The sequence below is a fragment of the Phacochoerus africanus genome, chromosome 3, assembly GCF_016906955.1.
Source record: "Phacochoerus africanus isolate WHEZ1 chromosome 3, ROS_Pafr_v1, whole genome shotgun sequence".
Taxonomy (NCBI): domain Eukaryota; kingdom Metazoa; phylum Chordata; class Mammalia; order Artiodactyla; family Suidae; genus Phacochoerus; species Phacochoerus africanus.
Genome location: NC_062546.1, coordinates 118217391 through 118238683, shown reverse-complemented (window position 1 = coordinate 118238683; position 21293 = coordinate 118217391). Strand labels below are relative to the sequence as shown.

The 21293-nt window shown below is 37.5% G+C and overlaps 1 protein-coding gene across 7 annotated transcripts in view; it reads left to right on the top strand.

The window, feature by feature from the left end:
• Positions 1-21293, top strand: part of NRG1 (neuregulin 1) — a 1067009-nt gene that overhangs the window by 901390 nt on the left and 144326 nt on the right. For 6 of the 7 annotated variants that reach the window (XM_047772522.1, XM_047772527.1, XM_047772525.1 and 3 more), the window contains exons 2-4: positions 2713-2890; positions 12364-12485; positions 20777-20827. In XM_047772522.1, the coding sequence (XP_047628478.1) occupies positions 2713-2890; positions 12364-12485; positions 20777-20827 (351 nt within the window). The remainder of the gene's footprint in view (positions 1-2712; positions 2891-12363; positions 12486-20776; positions 20828-21293) is intronic. The other variant, XM_047772534.1, reaches the window with a different exon arrangement.

The window sequence follows — 21293 nt, the reverse complement described above, 5'->3', positions numbered from 1 at the left end:
AATAGGAATATACAAACACTCTTCCAGATAGGTGAGAATTTAGTCTATTTTTAAAACCCTCTGAAATAGAGATTTGTAGACCATGTCTTAAAAGGAAGACTCACAGAAGTTCCCTTGTGACACAGCAGATTAAGGATCTGGCATTGTCACAGCTGTGGCTCTAGTTACAGCTGTGACGAAAGTTCAATTCCTGGCTTAGTAATTTCCACATGCCTAAGGCACAGCTTAGAAAAAAAAAAAAAAAGGAAGACCCCTAGGAAAGCTCTTCAGGAAGTAAATCTTATTTTCAAACTGTCAGGGAAAAAAAAAAAAAGAATAACCAGAGAAAAGCAGCAGGTATTAAGAACAGCTGAAATACATTTTCTAACTTGCTGCTATGTTTCCACATTCAGGGTCTGATTCTTCACCTTATCTTGCAGCCTTCAAATAAGTGAAAAGGAAGGACATGTAATGCTAGAAACACTGCTAAGAAGTCATGATGTTCAAATGGTTTTTGCTATAATTTATTCTTCATGTGCTCTTTCTCGATTTTTTTTTTTTTGGACTTGCTTGGTAAAGGCAGAGCTGTAGAAAAACAAACATTCCCAGAGTAGGAAAGGTACTCCATTTCCTGTTCATGTCTAATGTGGCTCTGATTGCGGTCCTCAGAGTCTTGGTCACTGTACGCCATGAATAATTGCTCACTGGATCCAGGAGGTCCAGCCTCCTTTGGTGCATTTGAGGAAATAGCTTCCTATTAAGTCCTGAACTGGGGCAGAAGTAGACTTTGTAATTGGCTTTCCTAAGACTCACTACAAACAGAGATGTTGAGATCTCAGATTCTGTGGTACTAATTAGTAAGTGAAATTTTGTGTGCAATGGAAAAACTATTTGTTATGCTTTTATTTTTTTTAACTGTCGTATTACAAAAAGATTAGGATACTATATAGAATTATATAATAAACCAATGTTTCTACCTATTGGCTAACTTCTACCATGATCAATTTCTTGGGAAATTTGTTTCATTTTTATGCCTATCAATTCCCCACCACCATTTTATTTTGAAGTCGATCTCAGATATTATAGCGTTTTATCCATAAATATTTTGGTAGAGAATAGATATTATTTTAAGCAATCTTACTTAAAATAAGAATGGTATGTAAGCATATAATATAAAGTGCATTACAAATGAATGCGCAATTTAAGTCTGTCTTAGATTTAGAAGGGTGAAATCCAATCAAACTGGCAGTTTGGCGAGAGTGTGGTGGTCATCCAGAATGGTCATTCAATGTCTATGGGACAGTAACTGCAGGTCCAATAAAAGAGTGACTTTGACAGAGACTTTCTGTGTTGAAGAAATGAGCATTAAGATCTTAGAGGATTGAGTTCTCTTTGTCTTTGGGCTACTTCTGGTGATAGGATAGTCTGACTCCCCAGAACATTATAACATGGACATTTACCTGTGTCTGAAATTAAACTTTCCATTCCAAAAATGGGTGTTATACCTGCTGTACCTATTTACAGAACTATGATGAAGATAACCTGTGATATGGGATGTGAATGTGCTTTAGAAATAATGGCCCAGTTACATATTCTTCTTGAGCATAGGATTTTGATTCTTTATTTATTATTATTATTATTATTATTATTATTATTATTATTGTTTGTTTTGGCTTTTCAGGGCCACACCTGCAGCACATGGAAGTTCCCAGACTAGGGGTTGAATTGAAGCTGCAGCTGCCAGCCTACACCACGGCCACAGCAATGCCCAGATCTGAGCCACATCTGCGACCTACACCACAACTTATGGCAATGCTGGATCCTTAACCCCCTAATCGAGGCCAGGGATCAGACCTACATCCTCATGGATATTAGTCAGAATCATTTCTGCTGAGCCAGGACGGGAAATCTGTTTGTGATTCTTTGAAATGAGCAGTGTTCAGGATTTTTAGTGGCCTCAGGGAGTAGGAATATTGAGGAAATTACTATCTTGAACATATACATTTTTTTAGAATATTTTAAAGAATTTTTATTGAAGTGGATTGATTACAATATTGTATATTGCAGATATGTAATATAGTGATGCACAATTTTAAAGGTTTACTACATTTAGAATTATTTAAGAAAATATTGGCTATATATCCTATGTGTACAATGTATATTTGTAGCTTTTGTTTGTTTGTTTTGTTTTCTTTGTTCAGGGCCGCACCCACGGCATATGGAGGTTCCTAGGCTAGGGGTCAAATCGGAGCTATAGCTGCCAGCCTACACCACAGCCATAGCAACGCCATATTCTTAACCCACTGAGCAAGGCCAAGGATTCCTTCATGGTTCCTAGTCGGATTCGTTTCCACTGCGCCACTACGGGAACTCCTACTTGTAGCTTATTTTATACATAACAGTTTGCACCTCCTAATTCCCTATCCCTTTCTTGCCCCTCCCCACTTCCTTTTCCCCACTGGTAACCGCTAGTTTGTCCTCTATACCTGAGTCTGTTTTAAAGCATAATTTTCAAAACGAGGTTCTCTTTTCTCCCCCGAATATCTTTTATTTGAGCATATTATTCTCTAAGTTGAGATATATTTTGGCTGACCCTCCTTCCCCATTTCTTGTGCCTCTCATGGAGTAAAGCCTTTGGGAATGGTTTCTTGATCGGGCTCATAGAAATGAATGTTTCTCTTTGCAAGATTAACCAGGTGATAGGAACATTTTTCCTTCTCTTTTCTTTTTTAGCCTTGCCTCCCCGATTGAAAGAGATGAAAAGTCAAGAGTCCGCTGCAGGCTCCAAACTAGTGCTTCGGTGTGAGACCAGTTCTGAGTACTCCTCTCTCAAATTCAAATGGTTCAAGAATGGGAATGAGTTAAACCGAAAGAACAAGCCACAAAACATTAAGATACAAAAAAGACCAGGGTAAGTATAAAGCATGTCAGAGCAGGGGCAATGCCTAGCAGTAGAACGATATCAAATATAAAAATTACAGCCTCAGGAGTTCCCGTTGTGGCTCATTGGTTAATGGACCTGACTGGCATCCGTGAGCACTCAGATTCGATCCCTGGCCTTGCTCAGCGGGCTAAGGATCTGGTGTTGCCATGAGCTGTGGTGTAGGTTGCAAATGCGTCTTGAATCCCAAGTTGCTGTGGCTGTGGTGTAGGCCAGCAGCTACAGCTCTGATTGGATCCCTAACCTGGGAACCTCCATATGTCGCAAGTGTGGCCCTAAAAAGACAAAAAGACAAAACAAACAAAAAATTTACAGTCTCATAAATAAGTATACCATCAAAAACTGTGATATACAATAAATGAAAAGATTTTTCATTGTGTGGTTGCCAGAACTTAATAAGAAGAGAATTTAAAGTTTCTGAAGTTTCTCACTCTTAATATCTCCTGGATGAGGAGAGGAAAGGATGGATGTGGGAAGAACTAGAACTATAGGGTGTGGGCAGAAATAGAAGAGATAAGGGAAGATAGCATTAATGGCAGCTGTTGTAATAGTAATAGGTAAGATCCTAAAATCCTGTTTAGAGTACCAGTGCCTGTGTACGTCCTCATAAAGATCAATAAATACCTAGATTTATGGAAAGAATTAGAAAGCGATTGGTTGAATTTATCATGTTCAAGTCAGAGTTTAACACATGATAGAATGTTTAACTGACAATTCTATTAAACTGCATCACCATTGGAGCAGATATCCTGGGTAGCAAGAATCTTAAATTTCCCTGCTCTCCTTGAGGAGATCCATATTTGGAACAGCTTCACAAGACTTCCCATAACATCTTGGTAGGTATATTCTATACCTACTCTAAAATGATGCTCCTTTATTATTCCTATACTCTTCATTTTTATTTACTTCTTTATTTAAGAAATATTCCTTCCAACATCAAACTACATTTTGAAATTACGGAAGAGCTGAATATCTTGGATTTTTGCTTGTAAATACTCCTTTAATTAATATGACATGTGTCATAGTGGTTCCTAGCTTTAAGATTACATTTTCTCCACTTACACTTCAGAGAATTCCAGTGAAATCCCAGGTGTGATCATAGAAGCAGCAATGAAAGAATCTCCCCCTGGATTTTGATTTTCTAGGACATCTACCAAAAGGTGCCCACACACACATGAGCAAGAGAAAACAAAGTGATTATAAGGGAAATATACTTTAATCTTACCAAAGTGTTTAATGACTATACTATCCATAATTAGGGATATTTTCCTGGTCTCAATGGTTTTATTAATTACATTGCTTATTCTTGTTACTGATTATGTCAGCAAGATCTCTTGATTTGGAGGTATAATACAGCTGAATTATATAACATCACTTTTTGCAGCAGGTGGTACTTCAAATATATAAAAATTAATGCTGTAAAGTGACAGGGTGTTTTTACACATGGTCTTACCTGTTTGTTTTTTACAACATTCCTGTAGGTAGTAAGGGTAGTTTACTGTATATGGTGACTCTCTAATTCTGCAGATTAAGAAATCATGGGTGAGGAGTTCCTGTTGTGGCTCAGTGGGTCAAAAACCCAGTGTAGTGTATATGAGGATGTGGGTCCAATCCCTGGCCTCACTCAGTGGGTTAAGGATCTGGCATTGCCAAACCTGCGGCATAGGTCAGAGATACGGCTTGGATCTGGCATTTCTGTGGCTGTGGTGTAAGACGGCAGCTGCATCTTCAATTCACCCCTTAGCCTGGGAACTTCCATATGCCACAGGTGCAGCCCTAAAAACAAAAGAAAAAGAGAGAGAGAAATAGGAGTCAAAATCGTGTTGTCTTGCCTTGAGTCACACAGCTAGCTGTGATTAAGCTGGAACACAGATCTATTTCTTGGATTCCTTAGTGCCTCATTCCTTCTTTAAAGATGGAAAGCAGACATGTTTAATAACATGTGTCCATATGGGAGCGGGAAGGAGGAGATAGAGTGAGTACAGGGAAAAAACAAGCGGGATTCTTATAGAGAGGTTTAACAACAACAACAAAATACTTTTAGATAGATTTTGGTGTCTGTTTTGTTTTTCGTCACTTAGCCAAGTTAGTAAGAAACTAATTTATCTGCACACACAGGGTGATGTCTCATTCGTTTCTGTGTGGATATCATCTGAGAGCAAAAATATTTAAATGCCCACAAAAAAGCTTGTATTACAGGGATGTGGAGAAATGAAAGACTCATAGAGTGTTATCTTTATACCCAGGGGTTCATATAAAGAGATTATCTAGAGAAAAAGAGAGAGAGATTATCTAGTTCAGCCTTAAATAAAACATAGGAGTTCCAGCGATCATGTGCTGCTGAAACCCTACTAGAGCTGGGGAGCTTCAAGATTTTTAAGCAGCCCATCTATTTACAAATAGTGGTCTTAAAAAATATTATTTATATTATTTAACTCTGCCTTCTCATAAGTCAAGATTTAATTAGGGAAGTGAAATATCTAGCACTTTATATCAGACAAAAAATCTAAGCACTGAATTGTAGGTTATGGAGCCACGTGCCATGGGAGTTGGGAAGTGGGGGAGACTGCCCCCCACCCCCAAGCTTCTGGAGTCACTGTGAAGAGGCAGATTTGACTCTGCTGCAGAGAGAGAATCCCTCTAGCTGGGTGTGTGGGATGAGGTGGATGGGTGGTTATAGAGAAGAGCAGAAACCACAGTCTGGAGCAAGTTCTGTTTATAGGGCAATAAAGAGGCCAGCTGGGTTGGGCCAATGGGGGAGTAGATGGGAAATTTTGCCCTTCGTTGGATCAAATGCCATGTGTCCGCCCTGGGCTAGATGCTCGGTCCACAGAAATAGACAAGAAGTGCTGTCTGCTCTCAGAGGCTTGGCCTCCAGAGGGAAGGGAAACGTAGGCAGTTACAACACTCAGTTTTAAATTCTACTCTAGTGATAATCAGGGGATGCTGTAGAAAGAGGTTGACACACATGGGCTAGAGGTCCCAGTGAGGGACTGTGGGGGCTTCCCGAATGAAGGGGAGAAGCAGGGAGAGAGGAGAGGATGCTCTAGGCTGAAGGAGGAGAACAAAGCAGCTGCGGTGTGAAGGTGCCTGAAGAGAAGAAGATTGGGTAGATAAGGTGACAAAAAAGGAACAACAAAAATGTGAGCTGCCCAGAAGGAATATGGTTTTGTAAGACCACATGTCTATGTCAAGAGCTCATTTGTTACAGGGCTTGGATGACATATCCAAGTGTCATTAGTATTCAGAAAAGCATTTTCCTATGGGCTTCATAGGCCTAGACAGCTAAGAGCCCTGCCTACATATTGATAAAACCCCATTATACTGGAAAGACCAATATTCAAAAATTGCTTCTTTTAAACAATAGCCTTGCTGGAAAGAATTAAGTGGGAAGCGAAAAGGCTTTTATTCAAGGAAAGTGACTCTAAATCACTCTTGCAAAACAGTGAATGTATTTTACCCTCTAAAAAAAGAAGATATTTTGTGTAAAGTGGGCAGCTCCTTGATATGTGATCAGTTTATTGAGTTTCAAAGTTGTGTATGTAGTTATTTCTGAAGTTGTACCTTTAAAAGAAAATGAGTACTGTCCTTATTTTAAAGGACCAAACTGAATCTAAATTAGCATATGCAAGATTTTAACTTACACATATAAGAAAATGAATACTATTGTTATTATGCCTATTTAAAAAATCCTGAGAATGAAGGAAATTAGGTTTCTTCCTATAGATATAATGTTAGTAAAGGGTACCACTTGGACTTGACATTGATCTGACTCTACGTCTCATGTCTTTTCATAATGACTTGTGGTTTTGCTATAGTATCTAGTAAGGTCATAACATTAGGAGAGGGTATGTTTAGGCTTAGGGTAAAGTCTTTAATAAAAAGCCTTCTTATTTTTTAGCTTCATCTACATACTCGTAATTTCTCATTATGAGATATTCAAAATGTTAATGATTTGTAGCAGTTGCTTGATTACTTGACTCAAGCTTTTATCTTACCACATTTGCTTTTAGCCAACAGGCTGAGAAGGGATAAACTTTATCTTAGACTGTGATCACAAGCAGAGGTGAATTTTAGTGTGAGGTTTAGGATTTCCCTGGGATTCTCTTTATTGCAAGTAAAACCTTGACTCTCTTCCAATCCTCCATCTAGGTTTCTTTTTCCTATTTTATCATCTAGATTGTTCGTAGCAGCCAGAATTTTCTTTTAATCCCTGAGTGCTATGAAAAGATTTCATACCAGTAGGGAATTGCTATTATTTTGTAAAGTCTTATCCCCCTTCAGCCCCTGCTCATACTGAGTGACATTCCTGCATGTTCTTCCTATGATTTTTGCATTCACATGTGAACCTTTGTTTATTTTATTTGGCTAAGCAATGTGTGGGACCAATTAAAAGAAATGGAAACGACCCTAGTCTTAAATGTCTGCTTAGCCCTTTGTTCATGTTTCCTCTGCCTGGTGGATGATTTTGATCAAGAAAACTGGTTAAAGAGCTTAGTATGTGACAAACCCTATTTGGGGTCATCCAGTTGGCCAGCCTCATTTGCATACCTGTCCTACGTTAGCCTTATTAAAGTCTGACTTCCTGTTGTTCTTATATGGCACACACTTTTGGATGCCCTAAATTAGTCCCAGCTCTTCATTTCTGCTCCTTTGTAATTTAATTTTGTTTAAAATTGATTCAAATTGGTTTGGCCAAGTTAAAAAAAATTAAGGAATTATTTCATTTTTTTCCATTATTTCAGGTTTTTTTGACCTGTAAAAGAAGTTTATATACCCCCCTCTTTTATTAGCTGAGCCACTCTGGCAGGTCATTTTAACTTTATATGTGAGAAAATCTCAAATTCCTTAGGTATAAAATGGAAATACCCAATTCCTATTTCATAACATTTATATGAGATATTTTATGCAGCATCTGGTTCTGTAGAGTGTAATTGTTGCCTCTTGTCAATTGGAACAAAAAAACTGACTATGGTAGCAGGTGACTTCTTGAAGAACCCAATGGCGAGTGACAGTCTTTAACTTGCACTATAAAATCCCTCTCTCTCTTCTTCACCGTTCTCATCATCAGCAGTTCAACAGCATCTGAAGCTGTGTTGAACACATACACACACATATGCACACACGAGTTCATATATGATCCCTTAGAGATCAGAGGAATAGAATTATATAAAGCGAGAAGAACTTTTCTATGTGCATTTAAGTTGCCTTAGCCTGTAAACCATGAAAGAAGAATCAAGGAATTCCCGTCGTGGCTCAGTGGTTAACGAATCCAACTAGGAACCATGAGGTTGCGGGTTCGGTCCCTGCCCTTACTCAGTGGGTTAACGATCCGGCGTTGCCGTGAGCTGTGGTGTAGGTCGCAGACGTGGCTCGGATCCTGCGTTGCTGTGGCTCTGGCATAGGCTGGCAGCTACAGCTCCGATTCGACCCCTAGCCTGGGAACCTCCATATGCCGCGGGAGCGGCCCAAGAAATGGCAAAAAGACCAAAAAAAAAAAAAAAAAGAAAGAAGAATCAAGTTAAATAAGAAAAATGAGATGGTAGCTATTGGAACCTTGAATCTTACTTTTCAGGGAGCCCTAATTGAAAGAACACCATTTGCATTTTGATATAAAAAATATATGAATGTTTTCACTTTTCATTTGTAAATATTTGTATTAATTTATTGTTACATTGTATTATTTTTTCCTATTCCAAAGCAATGCGTGCTTATTACAAAAATGTAAAAACTGCAGGAATGTAGAATGGAATTTAGAATAATAGCGAACACTTATTGGGAACTTATTCTATTTTAAGCATTGTTTTAAACACTTTACATGAACTTAGTCTTCAAAGCTTTTAGAAAATGAAAATCCACTAAAATATCAACCCCTCTCAGATCCCAGGTAACTTGTCAATTAAAGAACAAAAAGTCAGTTTTATTATTGGAAGGGAATTCAGTGATTCTTCCAAGTTAACTTTCTTCTTATAGGTGGGATGTGGTAGCCTGTTGAGGAAAGTAAAACAAGACTATTATACCTATATTTATTAAAGCCCGATACTGTTGCAGTGTATAATTTTCAAGAAAGGTTTTCTACTCTCTCACTACTGCCCATTCCTACACTAGGACCCAAGGATTGAAGAATCTTGTGGTTAAACATATCATTGGAGTTCAAAGGGGGCATCCCTGGAAAATTTTGAGTATCCGTTGAATTACAAAAATGGTTACCACCTCTTTGACATAAACACTTTCTCTCCTCATAATATTTTTAAAGATGAGGCTCTGATGTGAGCTTTCATTTTAAAACAGCATATGTGTTTTCAAAAATAATTGAAACTGGAGTTCACATGTGGCTCAGCAGGTTAAGAACCAGACTAGTATCCATGAGGATAAGGGTTCGTTCGATCCCTGGCCTGTCTTGGTGGGTCAACGATCTGGCATTGCCATGAGCTACAGTGTAGGTCGTGGACATGGCTGGGATCTGGCATTGCTGTGGCTGTGGTGCAGGCTGGCAGCTACAGCTCCAGTTCAACCCCTAGCCTAGGAACTTTCATATGCCTAGGTGCAGCTCTAAAAAAAAAGAATCTTTCTCCGCATGGAAATATTCTTGTTAGGAGTTGCTTGACAGGAAGTGGCTTTCCAGACTTGAATCTTTCCAAAGAGAAAGGTCCAAAGAGGGTGTCTTCATATGACCCCCTCTCCGCTTTTGAATGCTCAACAGGTTCTTCCTTATATGTCATCCAAAATGTTCCTTCTTTGTCCTGTAAGACATAATTCTACGTTCAAGAACCTCTCCAAATAATATCCTTTTCCAGATAACAATGATGAAAGGTATTTAAATAGCTACCCACATCTTTTCAGAGCTGTCTGCCAGAGGGATCTCTGTTTCTTTAACAGACTTTTGTAGTGAAGATTTCTAGGCCCTATTCATTTTTTTTTTCACTTTTTAAAGTTTTATTGAAGTATAGTTGATTTATAATGTTGTGATAATTTCTGCTGTACAGCAAAGTGATGAGTTTATCCATGTACACACATCCATTCTCTTTCGGATTCTTTTCCCTTATAGACCATCAGAGAATACTGGGTAGGTTTCTCTGTGCTATACAGAAGGTCCCTATTGGCCAGTCATTCCACGTACCTCAGTGTGCATATGCCAGTCCCAAACCCCTAGTCTGTCCCTCTCCCATTCAATTCTAATCACCCTCTTCTAAAGTCCTCTAGCTATTGACATTTTTTTTTATCAAATGCCATTTCAAAAGGAAATTCAATACGCTAGATGTGATCCAGCCTGTGAGCAATGTATTGAGACTTTTATCCAATTTGATTTATGCTGTTTTAATATTAATTTGGCCAAACAGTGCATTTGTTTCTTTTTTCTTCTTTTTAAAGTAGTTGTTTAACATAGAGTAATGGTAAACGTGTAGCTAATTGAAATCCTGTTTTCTGGATATATTGTTGTCAAGGCTCATCTCTCTCAGCCCCTATGTCTGCTACTGATTTTTAAAGCTGAATGTATTTGTTATGCCTATCTTGATTAAATTGATTCTTGGTCTTGGTCCATTGATGTTCAGTCCTAGAATTCCCAAGGGTGTCTCTACAGAATCCCTTAGTCACTTGTCACGCCTGCCTTAGAAGTTCACTGTAACTATTCACATAAAAATGACTAAGAGGTAGGCTGTAAAGAAATCTTGGTTTGTTTAAAGCAACATGTATTTGAGTATAGAAAATTTCTTTTTTTCCCCCTTGTTCTCTTTTGCTTTTTAAGCATAGCACTTATTTACATTACTTGGAATTGTATTCCAGTAAACACTGCCTAGGTCTTTTAGGAGAATTTAGTTTTTCAGAACTATCCTTCTAAGGGGAACTATAAATTACTGTTAACTGTAAATTTGATTACCATGTTTCTTTAAGAAGATTCTCATGAGAGAGGTGCTCAGGGCTGTCAGAATGTAGACAAAGGAGAGACAAGCAGCTGTGGCTTCACGATCAGCAAAGATTTGATGAAGAGATTGACACTTTTAGGTGGTCCGTAATGATCAGCTCATCACTTGATGGGTAGAAGTATAGGGTCCCCATTCTATGAAGAAGAAATGACAGAAGCAAAAGCACCATGGTGGAGGACCATGAGACTTACTCGTGGAGGTGGGTGGGTGATTCAGTTCAGTAGACTGGAGGAGAAGAGTAGAAATTAACTTTGGAACAATTGATCCCACTTGACTCATGATATTATATGACAAGAAGACCAGAAAATTCACTTAAAAATTTGGAAGGTGTGACCCATAAGGAGGTTTGCATGTCATTCAGAGTTATCTTAGCTTCCTGCCTTCTTTTCTCTCTCATATGCTCCTCTCAAAAACTCAGGCTCCTGTGTACAAGGACACTTTAAAAAGGCTTCAATAAACACTAAGCCAATCCCAGTAGTTCTGAGTTTTTAAATCATAGAGACTGCTTAAATTATAGGCTATGTGCAACAGTGAAACATAGACAGAAACAAATCACAGTGCTGCCTGTGCTCAAAAGGAGTGCCAGATATTGATTTAATATGCAGAGTGTCATAAAAGTGTGTGCTATTGTTGCATGAATATTTATTTCAGTATTAAGAACCATTTGTATGGTACTATACTCCCAGCAATGAGAATCTTCTTAAAGAATGGCCAAGTCCCTTTCTTTTGAAAATGATAAATCCTCTTCACTCAAAATTAGCATAACTCCTGGAGTTCCTATTGTGGCTCAGTGGTCAGGAATCTGACTAGTATCCATGAGGATGCAGGTTTGATCCCTGGCCTCACTCAGTGGGTTAAGGATCTGGCACTGCTGCAAGCTGTGGCATAGATCATAGATGTGGCTTGGATTTAGCATTGCTATGACTGTGGCGTAGGCCGGCAGCTGCAGCTCCAATTCGACCCCTAGCCTGGAAACTTCCATATGCCCCAGGTGTGGCCCTAAAAAGCAAAAAAAAAAAAAAAAAAAAAAAAAAAAATAACGTAATTCCTGATGTTACCCTGCTGAGACTAAAGAAGTGCAAAACATTTTAATCTATTCTAGCCTTCATTAGGTATCTGTCCTTATCAGATTTGTAAGAAATGATTTTATACTTTTTTATCTTCCTGAACCCTAGTGGCTGGTGACATTGAGCTACAGAGAGGAAAGAGAATTTACCATTGGGAAGACAAAAAAATTTCTGAGCTATAGCGTGGTTAGTGCTGGTGCTAGAGGAATTTTACAAATTGGAAATAATTCCTTTAAATTGCTGATGGGGTGATAAAATTAAGACTATGTCCAGGGTATAATTTGAATGAGATGTATCTCACATTTACTCTTGGTAAAATCATCATCTGTGCATCAGCATATTGTGTTTTAACATGGTCTGTTAGAGTGGGGAGGGGGAGTGTGAGAACTCTGAAACTACAGAGAATATATTTTGATGATCCCTGTATACCACTTTGGTCCTGATCTTATAGGAAGTCTGAACTTCGCATTAACAAAGCATCACTGGCTGATTCTGGAGAATATATGTGCAAAGTGATCAGCAAATTAGGAAATGACAGTGCCTCTGCCAATATCACCATCGTGGACTCAAATGGTAAGAGAGACCTGCTACATTCTAGTTCTCACTCTGTAAGAGAAGTAATCAAGGTATGTGGTAAGACTTGTAATATGTCAATATGTTAAGTCTCATTGTGATCAAATGAAAATCATGGAAGGAAAATCATATTTCAAGTATCTTGTGTGTCCTCCATAAAATGCTTCACTCCATAAGGTGAAATAGACCTGAAATACACATGGATTTTTTTTTAAGATTTGAATAACTTATGAATGGCAGCGATAAGATGGGTTGCTAAAAGAAAGAGACAATACCTCCACTTTAAGTTAGTGACAGCAGTCAAATCTTTTGTTCTGTCAACAACTGAATATGTGTGTATATATATATATAATTTATATACAGAATACATATATATGAATATATGTATATTGTATATATTTACATATGTATGTACATTAGGTATGAATCCATGTATATTGTGTGTGGGTAAACAGAATACAGTTCTGACATAGTCCTGGCAAATTTTATATTCTTAAATATGTTTTTAATACATCTGGCTCTGGGTAGTAGAAAGTTAGGACCATTTTTGTTGGGTTTTTTTTTTTTTTGGCCTCTTAATTTGGAAATTAAGAGTCTTAGAGGCAAAGGATGTCCTACTATGTAGATGCTTCAGCTTCTGCTTTTCTGAGAGAAGTGCTGGGGATATTTGTTAAGTAAATGAGTTACCTGCAGGTAGAAGGTGCCCCATATCCTCCAACAAATTCTCTGAGTTATGTAAGGAAAAGCAAAGCACCAGAGCTGGTGGCTCTCTGCTCATGAGACCCTAATACTCCAAAACTTGATGGAGTCATGTGAAAAAGCTGGTGATGAGCTAGCAGTGAGCATCTAAATCTCTTGAAACAATAAAATCCTCCTTCAGAATCTCTGGTGCTTTTTTTGCTGCTGCCTCCACGAGCCTAATTGTGCTGTCTGGGCTGGAGATGAGAAATGTCCACAGCCAAGCCCTGATCTCTTACAGGGATAGAAAAAATGACAAGGCCAACAAGGGAAGAATAAAAGTAACTTTAGAGGTTAACTCCTTAGGAGACTGATGTTGTTTGTACCAGTTGACTGGATAGAATAAGGAGAAGGGATGAGATACAAATATGGAGCAGGGTAGGGAAAATCCAGGTTAATTTTTAGTCTTCTGTGTACTTCCCAACGAACTGTTCTATGGCAGCATAATCAGGGTTCGTGACTTTCATTTTAAATACCTCCTTCAACTGAGAGTAGAGGACAACAGGGAAAAGTGGTTTTCATGACTATTTTTAGGGCTGTATTTATCATTTTAAACGTAAAAGCCATTTAAAATGTACCTGACTTGGGAGTTCCTGTCGCAGCTCGATGGTTAACAAATCCAACTAGGAACCATGAGATTGCGGGTTCGATCCCTGGCCTCGCTCAGTGGATTAAGGATCCAGCCTTGCCGTGAGCTACAGTGTAGGTTGCAGATGCGGCTCGGATCCAGCATTGCTGTGGCTCTGGCGTAGGCCGGTGGCTACAGCTGTGATTAGACCCCTAGCCTGGGAACCTCCATATGCCGGCGGGTGTGGCCCTAGAAAAGACAAAAACTAAAAAAAATAAAATGTATCTGACTAAATGCAACATCACTTTACTTTTAATCAGCACAGGTTAAGCAGTAATAGTTTGATTGTGTTATTTCACCCCACTTGGAATTTTATAGGATGCAACTTGAAACACAAATTTAAAGTGAATATCAGTGGCTTATTCTATTCTTTCTTCTATATGATGTTTAACAGCTTATTCTCAGTTGGTCAGTGGCTTGGTTTAGTATGTCTCTTCAAGGTAAAGACTATTGATTATGATTTGGACACTTGGATTAATTATGTGGCTATGCCTATTATAAAGTCCCAGGAAGAGAGAATTAAAGTAAGTGTCATGGTCTCACTGTCTAGAGTAGGATTATATTTAATTCTCCATGTTATTCTGAGTTATAAGATTAAGCAGTGAATTTACCACTATATTATTCCTAGCAAAGAACTCATAGGGTTCCTTTTTTTTTATTAATTTTGGGGTGCTGGAATTTTGTTAATATGGCTTTTCACATTTCTTTCCCAGGAGAGATGTCCATCTTATTTTTCCATATTAATTCATTCAAAAATTGATTTTGAATTTTGATACAGTATTGACCAATTATAAAGCATAGAGAAATGAAAGTAGAGATGTTTTGGATAGTGAACCATTTTAATCTGACAAGAATAAAGAGAAATTCATGGAATATTGTAAGAAAGTGATTCTTAACCAACTAAAAGTCTTTAGAGATTGGGTTCTTATTGGCTTATTGGAAGCAGCTGAAAGAGGAGAATGAAGAATCAATTACAGTGGTTGTTTTGTTTTGTTTTTTTCTTCTTAGAACATTAGGAATAGTATATCCCTATCCAACTCTCACTGTATTTACAAAGAAACAGAGACTTAGGATGTGTCTTAAATTCTATACTATGTTCTAGTTGTTCTATGCTGAACTGTTTTTTTTTAATTCAATGAATTTTATTATATTTATAGTTGTACAACCCTTATCACAACTTAATTTCAGAACATTTCCATCCCAAACCCCCACAAAACCTGTGTGTTTATGAATGATTAAGGTAGATTCTTTGGTTTGTGAAGAACAGAAATTGAGAAAATGGTGTGAGGCATAAAAACAGAGGGATTCCATTGGGAAGAACTGAAATCTCGTTATAACTGGGACTCAAGGAGAAAATGCTGCCCAGGGCATATCTATGAGTTTGAGTACCAGGAATTTGCAGCTTTTCTCTCAAGTCTCTACCCTTCATGTACCTCAGATACTTTCTTAACTCTTCTCCTATTTCTTATATTTCCTAACCGCTCATGCTTTCAACTATGCTTCTTTATAATTCTAGACTTTGACCTAATTGTGATCCCATTTGTCCATATTCTTATTCATGGCTCTTTTTAAGGCATTCTTTCAGTTTTGACTCCTCCTGGATGATTCCTGCCTTAGTTCCCAAATCAAATTCACCATAGCAGGACTCTGACTGGCAGAAATGACCTTGCCAGACAACATGGAAACATCCAGAGAGCTTAGAAATCATGAGTGCTTTCTCATCAGGTGGGATCAAGCCAGGACAGTGAATCTGGAAACATGGTTGCCTAGAAATGCCCCTCTTTTTGGAGATTGTGGGTACCGCATTGCTGCTCATCAGAGCCTGTGAGCTGGCAGGTACCATGATAGACCCAAGCCAGCCTCCCGTTCTGCACATCAGAAGACTCTCTTTTCTCCCTACACCTCAAGGGGTTAGTTGTAGTACAAACAGAAGGAAAATACATAATCATTCTGATCTTGACCTTCTTCCACTGCAGTCTATGAAATTTGTAATATTCAGATCAAGACTGGTATTCCAGGGAAGCCCAGCTCAGATCCTGAGCTCCCTGGAACTCAAACTCACTTTCTTTGTGTTGTCATATCCTTGTCTCCCTAGGAATCTGGGCAGAGGTTGCACAGAAACACTTTCAGAGAGAAAAACAAAAACAAAAACACTCTACTATGGTTAGAAGGTGCCGCTTGGCCCATACCATCTCTGCCTAAATGTGTATTTACCATTGACTTGGCCTGAGAGTGGAATTCTGACTTATTTCTCCCCACCGTAGGGAGAGGAGGGGATTCTTAGGGAAAAAAAGACTTCAAAATAAGAACATGTTGCCAAAATATTATATTATGTGGACTACTCTTGAGATTTTAATTTGTTTTCTATGAAAAATAAGAATCATTTTGTTTATCATGCGTGGTCTCTTTCATCTCTCTCATATTTCTCCAGTAAGTATGAAATTCTGGTTTGATCATTTCAGTGTCGGTTGCCTTGATGAAAAATTCAGGTATGTGACTGTGAGCTAATTGTGTGTACATGTATAACTGAATCACTTTGTTGTACAGCAAAAATTATTATAACCTTGTAAATCAAATACCCTTCAATAAAACTTTAAAAAAAAAAGCTGGAAAAAATCCTGATTATCATTCTTTTCAACGAATTTCTTGTGATTTACTTAAATTCTCACAAGATGCTTTTTTTGCACTGAGATGTCTGTATTTTGGGATGAGATTCTAGGAGAGATGGCAGGGGTTAGAGGGTGAAATGCATGGGACATTCTGTTTTCTCTTTAGGAAAACAAGAGAAATGTAGCAAGATGAGCTTACTGCTTGACACTTTTTAATCATCAAGATAGCTGTATAACTATTAGAATAAAATTGGCACAGATTATAGAAATCTTCCATCCAATATGATGAACTTTCTGCAGTGAAACTCATTGTTTAGATCTGCTTAGTTAGCAGCTACATACAAATGAAATAATTCAAAAAAAGCTGAGAAATTCCCCTTGAATCATTATATGCTTGAGTGAAACAATGACCATATTTCCAATATTTTCATGCACTTAGAAAATCATGTACATATAGCTAATCATTTTGCTGTAGGAATTTATATATTTTCAGTCTTTTCCAGTGTCTTTTAACCCCTACCTTATTTGAAAAAAAGAAATTGTCATATTGTAAATAGATATAAACCTATGCAGTCTGCAAATTATTTATCATATTATGTAAGTCTAACAGAGTCCATTTGAGTTTTCATACAAAGAAGGATCTCATAGACTGTCATCATGTCATGATGGATTAAAAGGGGATTCCTTCCATAAATTCAAATATGGTAGTTTAGGAGGCCACATACACCTTGCTTAGATCATACACTGAATGTTCATTTTAATTTGTATTTTAGTTGGCTTGGTCTTTATAGAAGAAACCTTAATTTAGCCACTAATTATTAGCTAAAAAGCTCCATAAAAACTCCTGGACATCGGATTAGGGATAAGAATAATAAACCTAACTGGTTTTCGAATTAATTAAGTACTGCTGTCTTTTAGAAGATTAATATAGGAGAATATGCAACTAATCAATCATATCTTCTACTAGGTTTTCTTTTTTTAATCAGGAGAAAAATTATTTGAGTGAGATACAAGATCCCACAGGAGCAATTGGGCTCCTAGCAATAAAATAGCTGTTTCATTTTAGATGAGCAGAAAAAAAATATTATTTTCACAAAATTGGATTAATATATCAATTGACCCTTTAAAAAAATTGGCTTATGAGGATGAGCCACATTGACGGTGTTGCTGGAAATGCCGTGATATTGGTGAACAACCTAGAGTTATACTGAAAAGCCCATAAAATATCTTTTATGGTTTGTATAGTAGTCTCCCTATATTTTGCATTATATTGGAGTCCCATGAAGGGTAATAGGGAAAATAATAAAAGTGGAAAAGAACTGTCTTTTCAATGCATAGTATCCATTCTGCTTCTACACCATTTATTATGAGTCCTCATTATGAGGAAGAATTCAGGATGCTTAAGGATGTTCCTGAAGTCATTTTTACCAGTGCTAATAATTAACTATGCCCATCTTAAATCTTAAAACAATGACTTGATCAAATTTTTTTAATGTATAATAATGTAACTTTAGAATAATAAAGAGTCACATAATTGGATATTTAAATAAACACAGATACATCACATGTATGCTTGTATGAGTTTATGTATATTTTGCTAAATAGTTATATTTAGTGTATTATGTTCATGATGAAATCTCAAACAGATCAGGCATACATAATAATTAGAAAAATTTCTTTCCAGAAGGTGTTATTTTTCAGACACTGCAACTTTTTCTTGAGACCAGATCCAGTTATTAAAAAAGCACTCAAACATTACAAATACACTAATGTTCCATAGGTTTACTTGCCTACTCAGCAGAAGTTGCTCAGCTGTGTTCAATTCCTGATGATTCTAAATCCCTATTAATTTGCACTAAATGAGAGAGATGTCCTTTATAAATTAACAGATTTAATATACCAAATTACTAAGGGGGAAAATATGTTGCTTAAATAAACATCAAGGGGATTTCAGGACTAAATAATATTTTTAAAAATCTGTCATTGTAATAAAATTATTTTCCATCACCCTTGTAACAAAAGATTGTTTTCGAAATTTATGAATTTTACCCAAAACACACCTAAAAATGCTTGCCGAGTGGTTTTAATCCAAAAGAATAACTTTTCTTATTGGAAAAATTCTTTCAACATAGAACTAGATAAGTTCTGCACTTGTGTTACCCCCAAGATACTTCAAAAGGCTTTTATTTAGAACTATAATTATTAAAGATATTTTTAAGGTCTCCAGGATAAATATCTAATTTTAGGAAGGGAGGTTATTTTAAGTTGTCTCTGTGTAGATACATCTTTATAGTAACCTCCTGTTCTGGTATTTTTAGGTATCATTCAATTTAAAAAGGAAATGTTATGGTTAACCTTCCCTCGCATTGAGATCTTTGATGCTGGAGATAGAAGGGTACTGATTCTGGGTTGTTGTTGTTTTTTGTGGTTTGGGGGAAAGGTCACAATGGACAGCTACTTGGTTTGTCAAAAACAAAGTTGAAAAGAGGCTTGATATTCATACTAGGGTTGGGATTTTCCCACAATTTTTGTGATCCTGAGCTTGCTATGTCAGTCTGGCTGTTGTGTCATTGATGAGTCCCTAGAACAGAATGAAAAAGCCTCTCTCCCCATGTGGGCATTAGCTTAGAAACCTGGATCTTCTTCTAGCTATTCAATGAGAAAGAAAAATACTGTGGCTCTTTGATGAAAAGGTTTCTCTCCAATTAGACCCTCCCCAAAGACAAACCATTTCATCTTCTATAGCCCAAATCAAGAAAGCTCATTGTAGAAACAGAAAATTGCTTCAGAAACAGAAAATTACTCTAGGACCACTCAGAACATCCTCTGTAATGTATCCTGCTTGACCAAGTCCCAAGGATATCATGCACCCTCACGTTCTGACTCCCTTCCCCATGTCCCATTTTTAGTGGTTGTAAGAGCTGATGCAGGCGACTGGTAGCTTGATAATCATCTTGCACCTTGAATGGTTTGTTGTCATAATGCTTCATTAGAGAGGACTGTTCATATTTAATTTGCATGAGAAAAACACAACTCGTCTGTCTAAAGTTGTATTTCCAATCTCTATATATACTTGTTTAACTTGTTGCTTATTCTTAAACACTCCTGCTGAATCTCACACGCCATTTTTTTGGTTGTTGTTGTTTTTTCCGATTCCACAAAACCTAGAGCTTCTGAGGTTGAAAATATTGCCACTTGAATTAATCCACCACACTTATTAGACTAGTTCCATCATGGAAACCCTCAGTGACCTTATCAACATTTAAAGATGACTATACTGATCGTGAGCATTTCTAGCTCCATGATTAACAGGCTATTAATTCCAACATAAAGTGATAATATAAGACATACTTAGGATTTTAGTAGGATCTAGCAGATTTTGTAATATATATCAGAACAGATTCAACTTCTCTTTTTGTCCTGTTAATAAACAGTAAATAGTAGAATGGCATTAAATCATTTGACAGTAATACACACAGTGAAATTTGAATAATATCTGCCATTACATCTCTTCATCTTTCCAGACTTCATAAAAAAGTATGCCTTTCTGAAAACATTAGAGTCTAACAAACTGAAGCCCTTTTTTGGAAGAACTGAATGAAGACAGAATTGGATAATGTGATTGTCCTTTATTCCATCATACAGGCAGTAAGAAAGCAAGTCAAACTTTGAACAATGCTGTCACAATTCCCGTGATAACGGTATGTCCAGAAGTGTGCGAATTGATTCAGCATTTCCTCGAGGTGGGAGCTGCCTACTTACTCTCTGCCCTGCCTTGAGTTCCTAAAATGATAAGACACATCTTGATTGCCATTGGCAATTTTATGCAGTTTTTTTATGCCAGAAATTGACTTTTTCATCAACCCCAACCATAAACATTACTTGGTTTTGATTTGAACAAAAATGTGATTCTCTTGAGATCTACAATTTTAAAATTTTAACCACAGCTTTGATCCTTCAGCTTCGATTTTTCTTGGTCCTGCCATTTCTGTCTTCCTTTCTGAAGAGGAGCCCACAGCCTCTTTACCATATATTCTTCTCCACTGACCCCAGTGGGGGCGGGAATTCTTCTTAATTATTCTTGCACAGTCCATCTCATGCTCTTTGCCCAAGAAAGAAGAACTACTTATCCGGACAATCTTTTTTTTTTTTTTTTGCATTTCTCACTCTCTGTATGGATAAAGCCTGGGCTTTCATCACCCCCTTGCAATACTTCCTTCCTTTACACACATTTTTTGTTTGAAGGCGGCTGTGGAACTGGCTCCCAGCCTCCTGACTATACATCATAATGTTCTATCACCTTTTCTTTTTTGCAGAGATCATCACTGGCATGCCAGCCTCAACTGAAAGAGCATATGTGTCTTCAGGTAAGGAAAATAAACTCTTCAAGTTTACTAACCAGAATGATAGACCTAACAGCTGGCTGTTCCTTCTACTAATCAGAATCCCTTCTGCATCCACGTTTCAGCTGCTCTTGTTTTCTGCTCCAGTATTTTTCTCCAGCTCGTTCTGCCTTTTTGGATTTTACTTAAAGGAGTACCTTTCTTGCTGGATGTTTGAACTTGGGCCCGAGAGTTACGCATGAGAAAAAGTAATCTACATCTACATACAGCTTAGTGACCTTAGACCAGAAAAGGAAACATCCGGGTTGTAACCTCAGTTTTTATACCTTTCTAGGTGCTTCTCTTAGCTCGATCTGTCCTCCTTCATCCATCAGTTTATTCCTGGATAATGTATCAGTGTCTGATCCCTGACCTGTCGGCTCTTAATGATCAGTTGTGGGTCACTAAACTTGAACAAAATCACTGTTATAAGCCTGGCTCTTTAAAATGC